The 13,231-nt window shown below is 35.6% G+C and overlaps 1 protein-coding gene across 2 annotated transcripts in view; it reads left to right on the top strand.

Annotated features, from left to right (window-relative positions):
• Positions 1-13,231, top strand: part of CNTNAP5 (contactin associated protein family member 5) — a gene marked incomplete at both ends in the record, with an annotated part of 1,017,925 nt that overhangs the window by 844,801 nt on the left and 159,893 nt on the right. For both annotated transcript variants that reach the window (XM_080690368.1, XM_080690367.1), the window contains one exon: positions 2,509-2,665. In XM_080690368.1, the coding sequence (XP_080546494.1) occupies positions 2,509-2,665 (157 nt within the window). The remainder of the gene's footprint in view (positions 1-2,508; positions 2,666-13,231) is intronic.

Here is a 13,231-nt window from a genome sequence, read left to right as displayed (position 1 = left end):
CTAATTGATCATGGCCTCAGAAAAAGTCCTATAATTTCCAATGAAGATCTGATCTTTTTTCTTTTTTCTTTCTCCTTTCTTTCTTTCTTTCTTTCTTTCTTTCTTTCTTTCTTTCTTTCTTTCTTTCTTCCTCCTTCCTTCGTCCTTCCTGCCTTTCTTTCTTTCTTTCTTTCTTTCTTTCTTTCTTTCTTTCTTTCTTTCTTTCTTCTATTGATACTGGAGATTGAACTCAGGGGCATTCCACCTCTGAGCTATACTCCCAGTCCTATTTTAGATTTATTTTGAAACAGGATCTCTCTAGATTTATGAGAATAAGATTACTTGATAAGGCTGTCTTCAAACCTGTGATCAGGTCCCTGTCTTAGACATCCAGGCACTGGGATTATAGGCATGCACCACTACAACTGGTTCAGAACTTCTTTCTTAATACCAGAACATCATTGTCTTGACAGTAACTTCTTCCTTAGGACTGGATTATTCTTTCTAACACTGGAACTTCATTGTTAGTAACAAACTTCCTCCTCAGGACTGGAACTCAATCCTTGATCAGATCTTTCTTACAACTGAAACTCCCTTTTCCAGGTGAAAACATTTTTTTTTTTTTTTTTTAGGACCAGAACTTCTTTCTCTGAATTGGGACATTCTTCATAGAAAGTTTTTTTTTTTCTTCTTAATACCAGAACTTCATTTTTAGTACCAGAACTTCCTTCTCTGGACTGGAAATTTTTCTTAACCCTGAAACTTTCTTAGGACTGGAACTTCTTTTTCTGCCCAGAAGTTTCTTTTTAGCATCAAAATTTCCTTCTCAGGACCAGAACATATTTCTTAGTACTGGAACTTCTTTCTACCACTGGAAATTCTTTCTCAGAACAAGAACTTCATTTTTTTAGGACTAAAACTACCTTCTCAAAATCATAATTTTATTTTTTAGACTAGAAAAACCTTCTCAGGACTTCTTATGATTACAAACTTTTTCTTAGGACCAAAACTTTTTTCTCAACACCAGAATTTTTTCTCTGGATGGAAACATCTTTCTTAGAACCATAACTTTCTTCTCAGCACCAGAATTTTTTCTCTATAGTGAAACTTTTTTCTTAACTTAAATGATTATTTTTAAATGCACTTTTTATAGTTATGCTTTATTATTTATAAAAGTTTTTTCTCTTTGGTCAGGAGAAAAAGGAATCAATTTCTACAATAATCAAAAATTATAGCCAAGAGTTAGATTCTTTCAGATTCTCCTCTATGTCATTAGAGTTTGTGAGTTAATGCAAGTCAAATATTCTTCTTAACCTTCAACTTTCTCATTTTCATTTTCTCTCTGACATTCTACATGGATGGAGGAACAAAGGTGGGACATATCGGGGAAAGAGTCAGCAATAACTCTCCAATTTTCATATTCACACACATATGTGTGTAAATCTCTCTCTCTCTCTCTCTCTCTCTCTCTCTCTCTCTCTCTCTATCACCTTTCTTTTCCTTTGTTTGTTGACAGTCAGTTAAAACCATCTTCAATATTTAAACAAATTGTCATACATTGAGAGGGGACTATTAAGTCTCACTGGTACAAAATGTTAATTGAGTGAACATGAAAAAGAGCCTTGAGAAACTAATAGGAATTTTAGGGAGAGTAAGATATCAAATAAAAATTGGCAAAACTTATAGAAACAACACATCCACCAGAGACTATATAGAAATTGGCTGTTCAGAACTTATAGCATGAATAGTGACACTATTACTGTGCTGGCCTTTGGGGATAGTTTATAAATAGAAATAATCAGAGATGAGATAGAACTTGACTGTATGTCTATATTCTAAAATTTCTGGGAGGAGAAGTTTGGGGAGTGCTTATGGAGGGAGGTGTCAGCAGGTTTCTTGCCCTTTTTAGACCCAAGGCCAGCACTGGCAAATTTACCTTTAAGTAACTTGGACTCACTTGCTGGGGTGATCTACTTAAGCATAATGCTGAGGCATTGAGAGACACTGTTTCAAAATAAAAATAATAATAATAATAAGCTGGGCATAGTGTCACGTGCTTGTAATCCCCATGCTTGAGAGGTGGAGATAGGAGGATTGTGCAGGTTGTAAGCCAGCCTCACTGGTTTAAGAGACCCTGTTTCCAAAAATTAAAAAGCATAAAATAGGTCTGGAAATGTAGCCAGGAGGTAGAAGGGCTTCCAGGAACCCCGGTACCACCAAAGTAAATAAATAAATAAATAAATGACTGGTTGTATGGCTCAAAAATAGAATTGCTCTGAGTTCAATTTCTAGTACCAAAATGGAGGTGGATGAGAGGTAGGAGGAGGAAAAGGAGGAAAAAGAATAAATATTAAGGAAAGAAAGATCATGTGTACGCATGTATGTGCTTACTGTGCATATATATATTGCCTATAAATAATGTCCTAAAGAATACAGATATTCTTCATGACATTTTCATTTCAGTTTCTATGCTAACCTGTCTGCCATTTTGGGCTTCCCACCTGACTTGTGGACTGTCTGATCTTTCAGATGGTGTGCCATTTACCTGGTGGATTGGACGGTCCAGTGAAAGGCACCCATACTGGGGAGGTTCTCTGCCTGGAGTCCAGCAATGCAGCTGTGGTCTGGATGAGAGTTGCCTGGACATTGGACATTTTTGCAATTGTGACGCTGACAAGGATGAATGGTAATGAGACTCACAATCTTTCTATAGTTATAGAGAAAGCACATTAATTAATTACTGAAATTTTCCTAAAGAGAGAGGGATGTAGATGAGAAATTCAGTATGAATCAGGGATCTGTGATGTTTGTGATTGTTCTTAATTTTAAAAATGGCCATTTTTCATTTTAAAGCCATTACTAATGTCTATACTATGTAGGTGTATGGTTATAGAATTGCCTCCTCGTATTTGGAACCTTTTGTTTCAAGCAAAGAACTGTCTTCTTGTCAGTATTATTGCAGTTAAAATCTAAAATATTGACCATGTATTTTAGAGCAAGATGATTTATTTTCTTATGGTATGGGTTTCAGTCCATGTGAGGTTGGGGACTGAGGATCTTAAGGGATGTTGGCAGGAGTTGGAGAGAGAAAGAGCACATGGGTTTTACTACTCACATCCCGGAGGCTAGAAACAGGAAAGAGAGCAGGGGCGGATGAATCATATATAATCCCTACTGCCACATCCTCAGGAACCTCTCCAGTCACACCCTAATGGCCTGGCTCTCCACCCAGTTAAAGCCATTACAATGGGTTTGTCAACTGCTTGGATTATAACACTAATGAATCAAGTACATCAGCAACAAACATTAATGAATAGGCTTTTTAGGAGGAATTTTATATTTAACTATAACAGACAGAGATGTAGGATTGAGCTCTGCCATGGCGTCAGTGTTTCCATAATGTGTGGAATGTAGGTGTGGGGAATGGAAGTGGGGGCATTAGGGGTGTGCCATTATACGCTGTTTCTCCTTTCTACTTTTACAACCAATAAAAATAAAGCGCATGTGTGTTTATTGATCCTCTAATTAATCCACAGAGAAGTCTTTACATTCCATGTAACTTTCTCACTTTTGAATTCTGAAAATGAGAAATGCTGAGAGAAGGTAAGTAGTTTTTGCCAAGGTCACACAATGGAATTAGATCTTGAGTTTAAATGGGGCCAGAGACACTCGTGTTCTCCTAAACCAACCTGCATCTATAAAGTGAAGGCCCATCTTAAGTTCTCAGCCCCCTGGCATTTCTGTTTATTTTCTCCATCTTAAATGCTTGCTTCTCACCTTATCATTTACCTAAATTTGCATAAAACCTCACCCTATAAGCTCCACTTTTGACTGCATCCTTTGACTTGGGTTTATGCAATTTTCATCACATGCTATTATTTATAACATAATAATAATATAATATATATTATAATATATATGATATATATAATATATATAATATATATAATATATATTATAATATAATATAATATAATAAAACAGACAAAACTGTGTTGTAGTATGGTTCATGTTTCTTGTGTTCAAAATTTTAGCAGCAGGGACCATTGCAATGAAGTGTAAGAATGAGCCAAACTTCAGTTCAGGAGGAATGGAAATAGCATTTGGCTCCACTGGGATTCATTAGATGCACTTCACCACTTAGGAACACCACAGGACTGCTTGGGTGCCACGAAAAGTTCCCTGGGTGCCTTCATCTTACCCAGTCTCTTCATATGGATAAAGTCAGATGAAATTGACTGACAGAGCATGGGCCCCTTTGCATTCCTATTATCACAGCATCATGGATGCTTGCAAATCAAATATAACTTGTGTACTGGATAAATACTACATCTCTGCTACCATTATATTTCTCAAGATGCATTCCTGATACATTGGAAATTTAATGGTAATTAGTTGAACAAATAAACTTAGAAAGTCTGGAGAAGTAAGATCATTACTATTTTATTCAGAAGCCTGGGAGATAATTGTGGAAAATTGCAATTATTGTATTGCTTGAAAAACATACTCAAAATCTCTGCTCTCAGCAGCTTAGAATCTTCTTTTTCCTTTCTTTTTCCCTTTATTTTTTCTTTCCTTCCTTCCTTCCTTCCTTCCTTCCTTCCTTCCTTCCTTCCTTCTTTTTTTTTGTGTGTGGTACTGGGCTGGGGTTCCTGGAAAGCCTTCTACCTCCGGGGTACACTCACAGACCTATTTCTTTTTACATACTTTTTATTTGGAAACAGGATCTCTTAAGCCAGCATGGCTGGCTTGGAACCTGCGCGATCCTCCTGTCTCTGCCTCACAAGTGCGGGGATTACAAGCGTGCGCCTCCATGCCCGGCTTTGCTTCCTTCTTTTCTTCACTTGCAATTTAACCCAGGGGCTTCTCTACTTCTGAGCTACCCCCATCCCTAATTTATTTTTTATTTAAAAACAGGATCTCACTAAGTTGTTGAGTCTGGCCTCAAACCTGTGATCCTCACATCTCATTCTCCCAAGTATTGGAATTACAGGTGTGTGTCTCTGTTCCTGGCCTCATTCATTTCATTGACTCATAGGTTATGCTTTGCTGTGTATATTAGGAAGTATTTGCAGATTTATAGGCTCTCGTAGAAGTCCCTTAACTTCATGGTGCGTAACTTGAGAAGCTAATATAAGAAGTATGACATAAGATAGATATAGTTTACAAATGGAAGTTTTTCTTCCATAGGGTCATATAGACTGGGAAGTCAGATTTCAGAGAGAAGTCATAGCTAAGTTTTGAAAAACTAGAAGTTAACCCCCCCAAAAAAAAATAATAAGCAAGTTAATATTATACAAGAAGGGTAAACCTCTGTGTTAATACAGAGAAATGGGTAGAAATATGAATGTCACACATTTCCTAATGAACAGGTATGTTGGCATGATTACTGTATAGTTTTCTTATAAGAAATTTACAGGAGATGAAGGAAGGAAAGATTGAATTCAGATCATAAAGCTCCTAGCATGGGATATGTCAGGAGCTAACTTTGTCTTACTAAAGTAAGATATTCAGAGAACTCAGAAAATTTCTAAGCCTCTGAGGATTAATACTTCTTTGTCATATGTTTCAATGAGACCTAAGTAAATGAGGGAAACAAGTCAGGGTTGTAAGGCTCAGTGAAAGACTGAGAGATCAACAGATGGAGATGCATGTTGGGAAGAAAGTCACTCAAAGAACATTTCTAAAAATGTTATTTCTTCTTAGAAAAATGTATTTTCTGCTCACAGTAAAATAAAGTCTCAACTAGACATCTCAATCAAATTTACAGTTATTCTTCAGTATCTACTGATGGTTGGGTTCAGGATCTAGCTCTTTCACCAAAATCCAGAGATGCCTAAGTTTCTTTCATTAAAAGTGTGGTATTTACATGGAAACTATGTGCATTATCCTGTGTCCTTTAACTCATTACTAGATTACTTATAATGCTCAATAAAACTTATGTTCTAGGTAAATAGTTTTGAACTGTGTTGTTTAGAAAATAATGTCAAGATAAAAATGTCTGTAGTTGTTAATTACAGACAGAATTAAATAATATATATATATATATATATATATATATATATTCAATATGAAGTCAGTTGAATCTGTGGATACCAAACCTTTAGATAGAGATGGCTGACTGCACTATGAAACTTATTTTTTAAGGTTTTTATCACATTAAAAAAATAAAATAGGACAGGAAGGAAGGAAGGGAGGGAGGAATAATGACAAACTCACATCTGATGGCTGTTTGCACAGGAGATTCTCTTCTCTGCAATCACCCATTCTGTAGGAATCTTCTGTTGGAGGAAGCAGCTACTTTAGACTGATGGACTGTGAGAGAAAGGCAGAGTGTTCCAGTGGCAGCTCTGGCCAGCACCCTGGGAGTGTCCCAGCAGAGTGCTGGGCTGTGTGGTAGGTTGACAGTGCTCTTCCAGGTAGAGGAACGAGAAGCATGGTTGAGCAGTGTGCTGAAGAGAGCAGAGGACAGTGCATAATCTGCCTGTTGTTAATGGCCACAGCCTGGACCAGAGTTTTCTCATCCAAATAACCAGGTTGGAAAGAAGTGTAGCTATCTTTATTAATGGTAGAGCATTCTTTTATTTCTGGACAAGAATGTGCAAAAGATTTTATTTGTTGTATATAACTTTTATTTGTTGTATATAACTTTTATTTGTTATTTTATTTGTTGTATATAACTTTTAGATTAATTGATCACTTCACTGTTAGCCATTTCTAATCTTTCATATTCTCACAATACATATTGATTATCAAGTCTAATGTATATTTTTTGCTACAGATCAATTTTCTCTTGGCTATCAAAAATAGTTACTTCTCTTTCTGTGCCTGGATTATTTCACTTAACATTATGGACTCCAGGTCACAGATGACAGGATTCCTGTATTTTGTTGAGAATGAATATTACTCTCTTGTGTCTTTGTTCCAACTTGTATTTATTTACGTTTTCCTTACTGGCTAGTGAATTTGCTTCCATGTGAGGAGCTAGTTATATTAATTGGCTTGAGTTAGTCATCCTAAAATGTACACATATATCGAAATACTGTGTTTTAAACTATGAACATACAGTTTTTAATTTATAAATTAAATTAATTTCTAAGAAAGTAGTTAGACATAATCATCTCTAAAAGTTGTCTTTTATACACATTTACTTTCAAATATATTACTTTTCTCTTTGTAAATTCATGTCTAATCTAGCTCCTGAACCTGGTTCCATGATATTTCTTCATTCACTTTCTCTGGGACTGACTGATATGACACTGGATATATCCCAGGGGCTTAGAGTTCTATTATCTGTGATTTTTCAGACATTTCATTTCTTCCAAGCTGCTACCTCTGAAATCCCCTGGTTGAATGCAGTTAGTATACAAAATAATTATGACATCCTGAGCAGGAGTGTGACCCTGAATCTTTAAAAGAAAGGAAACATCACCTCAAGGCACATTAAAGTTCTGCCCTTTATTTTAAAAAATAGAATTACAGCTAGATGTGGTGGAACACACCTATGATCCAGTACTTGGGAGGCCAAAATAGGAGAACTGTAGATTAAAGCCATGATCAGCCTCAGCAATTTAAGGAGACTCTCAGCAACCTCCAGAGAACCTATTATAAAATAAAATAAGTCTGGGATGTGACTCAGAGATAGAATGCCCCCTGGTTCAATCCCCAGTACCACTTTCGCACATACACGCATGTATGTACACACAAAATAATATTGTGCAATATTTTACTCATTGAATTTTAATATTTGTGAAATGGATTATGCTTTGTTCTGTATTTTTCTTTTTGCAATTCTGGGTGTAGACCCTTGGGGAATTCTACCTCTGAGCTATAACTTTAGCCCTATTTTTTTTATTCTTTATTTTGAAACAGGATCTCACTGAGTTGCAAAAAGTAGCTGAGGCTGGCCACAAACCACAATTCTCCTGGCTCAGCCTTCCAAATGCTGGGATTACAAGCATTGTGCCACCACACTCGGCTTGTTCTATACTTTATTTAGTTCTGGAAGTCCCTTTCTTCCAATCAGTCAGGAATCATAAAGTTGTTATTTGGATTGCCACTCAGTCTTTGGATTCTCATACACATCTGGCAAGATAAGCAGAACTGGTACCTTGCATTGAAGGATGTTTGCTTGGCATGCAGCCAGTTCTCTGGGCACTAACTACTGAATGAATGAGTGAATGAATGAATGAGTTAATGGATAACTTGTGTGATTGCCTTTCCCCTCCCCCTTTCCTCCTGGCCAGATCTGACCTCCACTTCTCCAGTGATTTCTTATACTGTTTTAGTTACCATACTTATTCTCAAAGTACACACTGATAACTTTATATTTGTTAGTGTGCATTGATGTTACCAGGACTGGGATTCAGAGTGTTTGCAAATTCAAGGAAAGAAGAAAAAATACAGAAATGAAGAAAAATAACATATAATTAGAGATTTAAAATTCAAAACTAAAATGCCATATTTTGTACAACTCTACCTGGAATAAAATAGTCGACATAATGGCAAGAATAGCATTTCAAAGATTTTTGTTTTAACTAATGAAACCAACATCCTATCATCAATCAGGAGAAAATGCCCCAAATGAGCAGTTTATGATGCATGTGTTCTAGAAAGTAGAATATAGCTATAAAATAGTTCTTTTTATTGCTTTATTAAATTTGATACTGAGGGTGGAACCCAGTGGCTTTTCTACCTCTGGAATTTACTCCCAGACCTATTTTATATTTTATTTGGAAACAAGGTCTCACTAAGTAGCTGAGGCTGGCTTTAAACCTGTGCAATCCTCCTGTCTCAGCCTCTCAACCACTGGTATTACAAGTGTGCGCCACCACACGTGGCCTTTTTATTATTATAGAAAGAAAAACATAGAACGAGATTTCGTTACATCTGCTATCTTTCAGGTTCTACAAATATATTAAATCCATGTTGTTTCTAAAGTGTCATATTTGAGCAATTGCAAAGGTATGTAAGAGGAGAACTCAAAGTTAATTTGACACTTAAGTTTTACATTTGTAATGAACATTTCATCCATTTTGATTTGGACTATTTTTTACAGAAAATTTTATAATTTTACTTAAATAGTCACCAGGACTTTGGCTTCTATTTTAATTCGCCTGCTTATCACCAATGAACGGCATGACCTACCTCATAATAGTTCTCAGCCCCAAATTGGTTAAATGAACTGTTTGCCTCTTTTGTCTGCTCAGCAAGTTTGAAAATAGTTGTCACCTCAGCTCATATTTTAAATAATATACAGAGGAAATTACCTTTCTTATTTTGTTTAAATTTAAGATGTCTTATTATAAAAGTATATAATACATTCTTATTGTAAAATACTTCAAGATTTCAGGTGTATTTAGAAAAAATATCAAAGTTTCATATACTCTGAATAATTTATGTCTACTACATATGCAAAATTTTGCTCCTGTAGATAAATTCAGGTATATAGAGAATTTCTATATATAAATATTTTTTTTCAATACATGTGCCATCTTTTAAAATATGTTTGTTCATGTATTATTAGGTGTGGGAAAAATTACATGTATTTTTCAGCAAAATGCTTTTTTTAAAAAAATAATTTTGGAGATCTTTTCCTTGGCTCCTTTAAACAAGCATGAAAATGACAGTTTGTATTTAATAGATGGATGGTTTTCCATAGTACCATTATGTTATTGCTTATTTTCCCATTTTTTATGATGAACATTTGATTTTTGACTTCTTTTTTAACTGTTAGAAACAATACTGAAATGAAAAAAAGCATTTTTGAGTTTAATTTATATTTTCTTCTACCTACATTATCATTGTTCTTGAATAATATCCCAGTAATAAATTATTAGAATATGTGCCTTATGATTTTGATAGATGTGCCAGATTACTGACGGGACATTGATCTTCATACACACTATAAGGGAATCTGTGAAGAATGGGCTGGCTTGGTCCCATGGAGGGAACCATCTCCTCCCTGAGAAGCCAGTGTTGCCATGGAGACATTCAGAACTCACTAGAGTGAGAAAACAGTCATGAAGGGAGGCATTTGTCACAACCCCTTCTGGTTTAGAGCTTGCTGTTCTCCTTAGGCTAACATGGTGTCAGGGTCAGCGCTGATGGGATAGTCCTCGCTGATGCTCTGGTCTACCTCAGTTCCTTAGCTTTGTGGTTCCATTTCTACCTGGTGCTGCTTTCAGGGTCCACAACAGTGTAGTTGGATATACACAGATAATTAATTGCCAGCCTCTCCCTGTGTTTTCCAAAATACAATCTTCAATGTGTACAGAAAGAAATCATTCTTTCTTCTTTGTACTTCTTTCTTATATTTTGTGAAAATGTCATGAGCTGAGACATGTAATACATATCAGAAAACACACAAATATGGGTTTTGTTTGATGGTAGCATTTCATTTTCTGGGTGTGAAATGTAATAAATCATTAAGCAATATTTTATTTTGTAATAAAAATAAATCTGGGACAACCAAATCCCAGATTCATCACTTATTAACTATAGAACTTAAATCTGAGCTTTACATTTCTATTTTTTTAAAAAAAGAGGAGAGGGATAGCCATCTCTGGGGAGCACTGACTGCCATCTCTGGGGAGCACTGACTGAGTTATCAATAACTTGTGCATCTTGCAGATGTGGCATGTAGTCAGTTCTCAAAAATGCATCCCATCATTTTATTATAATTTTCTTGATATTGTAAATAAACTATATGAGAGACTATTGATTTATAGACATTAAATAATTTCCAAGAAATATGTACATATTTATAGTATAGATTATTTTCACAATAAGATGAATAACATAAAAGGAGCAATATTATGGCAGTGCAGTCAAATTTCATTCAACTGTCATGTTCTGGAATAAGCACAGTTGTAACACTGAGGACCTCTCTCCTCAAAAAGAGAATCATCTCTGAATGTGTTTTGGTAAAAGTAGCCGTGTAATGGGCAAATCTGCCCTGAGTAGCAATGAGCAAAGAGAGTGCTTGTCAACATGTAACTGAAGAGTTTTTGGACTATCAGAACTCTCGCCAAGGTGACTCCGGTGTAATCTCTGGGCATGCAGGGCTGGAAAATGATTGCAAGTTGGTAAAATGAAACCTAATCAATTAACTTGTATCTTATGTGAATGGAATGGGGATGCTCAGTATGAGATCACAGGGACAGCTCAAGGACTCAGGCCCTGGTGGTATATTTATAGCCCTATCCAGAAAAGGTGCAGAATAAATGTGGTAAGTGACAGATTTCACCCATAATGTGTAATGTGTCACAATGTGGCCAAAAAAGCATGAATAAATATGCAAGGTTTTCTCCATGGCTCAAAAGAGTGGACTTGACCAAGGTCTCACATCTGCTTTATTGGTCCATTCTGTCTTGACTCTTACTACTTTTATATATTTATGTTTGAAGAGTTTCAAAGACTTTGCCAAGATCTGAAAATTGAAAGGTCTGATATTATTATTCCAGACTGGCCCTTTGGTATTGTATTCATGATGGGCACAATTTCTTGTTGTTATATTCACTTAGTTTAATATTCTCGAGTACCATCCATTTTCCTGCAAATGGTGTGATTTTGTAAAATTTCATTCTGTATATATACCAGTGAGTACTTCCATTCCCAAAGAAATCATAGATATATATTCTTTCTTATATGTGGAAGCTAAAGAAATATTTGGAAATAAAGGCAACATCAGATAGACCAGCAAAACAGACTCCAGGGGAATGACCGAGGGGGATTAGGAGAGGATGAAGTCATAAAGAACATATAGTAGAAATAATTCCACAAACATTTACAAAATTGTCAATTACAATCTCAAAGACTTGTGAGGAAAGGGACCCAGTGGGGAGAACTGGGTTCTTGTGTTTTTCTGACACTATGCATGTAAAATTATTATGCAGCCCTCAAGAACAGAAAAAAAAAAATTCTCTTTTGCTTAGGGATGTCTCTGCTCCCTCCCAAAGAGACACCTACTTCCCACAGGCTCTCTTTCCCATCCCCAACAATTAAACTCTGTGTTGGCTTCCACTTATGGATAACACAAAGCTGGCTTCATACACTGCTATGACTTGCCTGGTTTCTGTAGGTATTTGAATTTATATCTATTTCTATTGCTTAAAAAACAAACTTTGGAGAGCAACTTACTTTTTCTTTTGGGTCAAGTTGTCATATAAAGAGTATTATTGATAATGTGCCCTGCATCATTAAACGAAGTACAGATTTTTGTTGTTGTTGTTATTTGGAAGAAATTTTTATTCTTAGAGTGCTATTTTTTATGCCAACACTTTGACAGAAAGGTGTCAAATTGATGTATATCAGATGTTACAATGTAAGACAGGCAGAAATCAGCACTGATGAACAGGCCTGAGAATCTACTATTTTTACCTTGAAAATGAAAATGGTGAGAAATAAAATTCTAAAGAGTATATCAGAGTTCTTTCTGGAGTAAATCTGGGTTTGTTCTTTATTCAGCACTGGCTATTTGAAATTTATATAAAATTTCTCCTTAAAAGGATACTAAAATATAATGATAAGTTTATTCTGCATCTATGCGACATTCATAAACATGTTTTAAAATGAAACAAAAAACAGAGCATGACAGTGTACACTTGTAATCCCTATATTTGGGAAGCTGAGACAGGAGGATCAAAGATTCACAGCCAGCCTCAGCTACTTAGTGCAGGCCTCCACAACTTAGTGAAACCATGCTTCAAAATAAAGATTAAAAAATAGGGCTAGGTATGGGGCTTGGAAGTAGAATGGCCTTGTATGTAATCCCCAGTTGTGCGAAGAAAATGCTTTATTCTAGATTATCAAAATCGCCTCTGTAATGCACCTTTTTACATTTTGTGTTAATAGACCTACAGGTAACAACATACACATGAATTATTTATTTTTTTATAACCAAGAAAAATTAATACCTGTTTTTTATCTAAATTTCATGAGTTGATACTGAAATTTAATTTTTCACATGTGCTATGTAGCAAAAAATCTCCAATACAGAATCCTAGTTATATGCATTAAAAAGAAATGCTGACTTGCCCGAGGCTATGAAGCAGTTCAGGGACAAAGACGAGAACTTAATTGTCACCACTACTATTTCTGAGGATTTACCACAGAGCAGAAACCGTGCACAGTGAATATATAATTTTATTTAATCTTCTCAACTCTGTTAATAAGGTGCATCTACATTTAAAAACAGAGCCCACCAACGATTTCAGAACTAAAATTACTGGCGGAAAAACAACGCAGCTAG

Source organism: Muscardinus avellanarius, assembly GCF_963383645.1.
Source record: "Muscardinus avellanarius genome assembly, chromosome: 2".
Classification (NCBI taxonomy): domain Eukaryota; kingdom Metazoa; phylum Chordata; class Mammalia; order Rodentia; family Gliridae; genus Muscardinus; species Muscardinus avellanarius.
The sequence above is the reverse complement of the archived record's forward strand: the minus strand, read 5'-3'. Positions and strand labels throughout refer to the sequence as shown.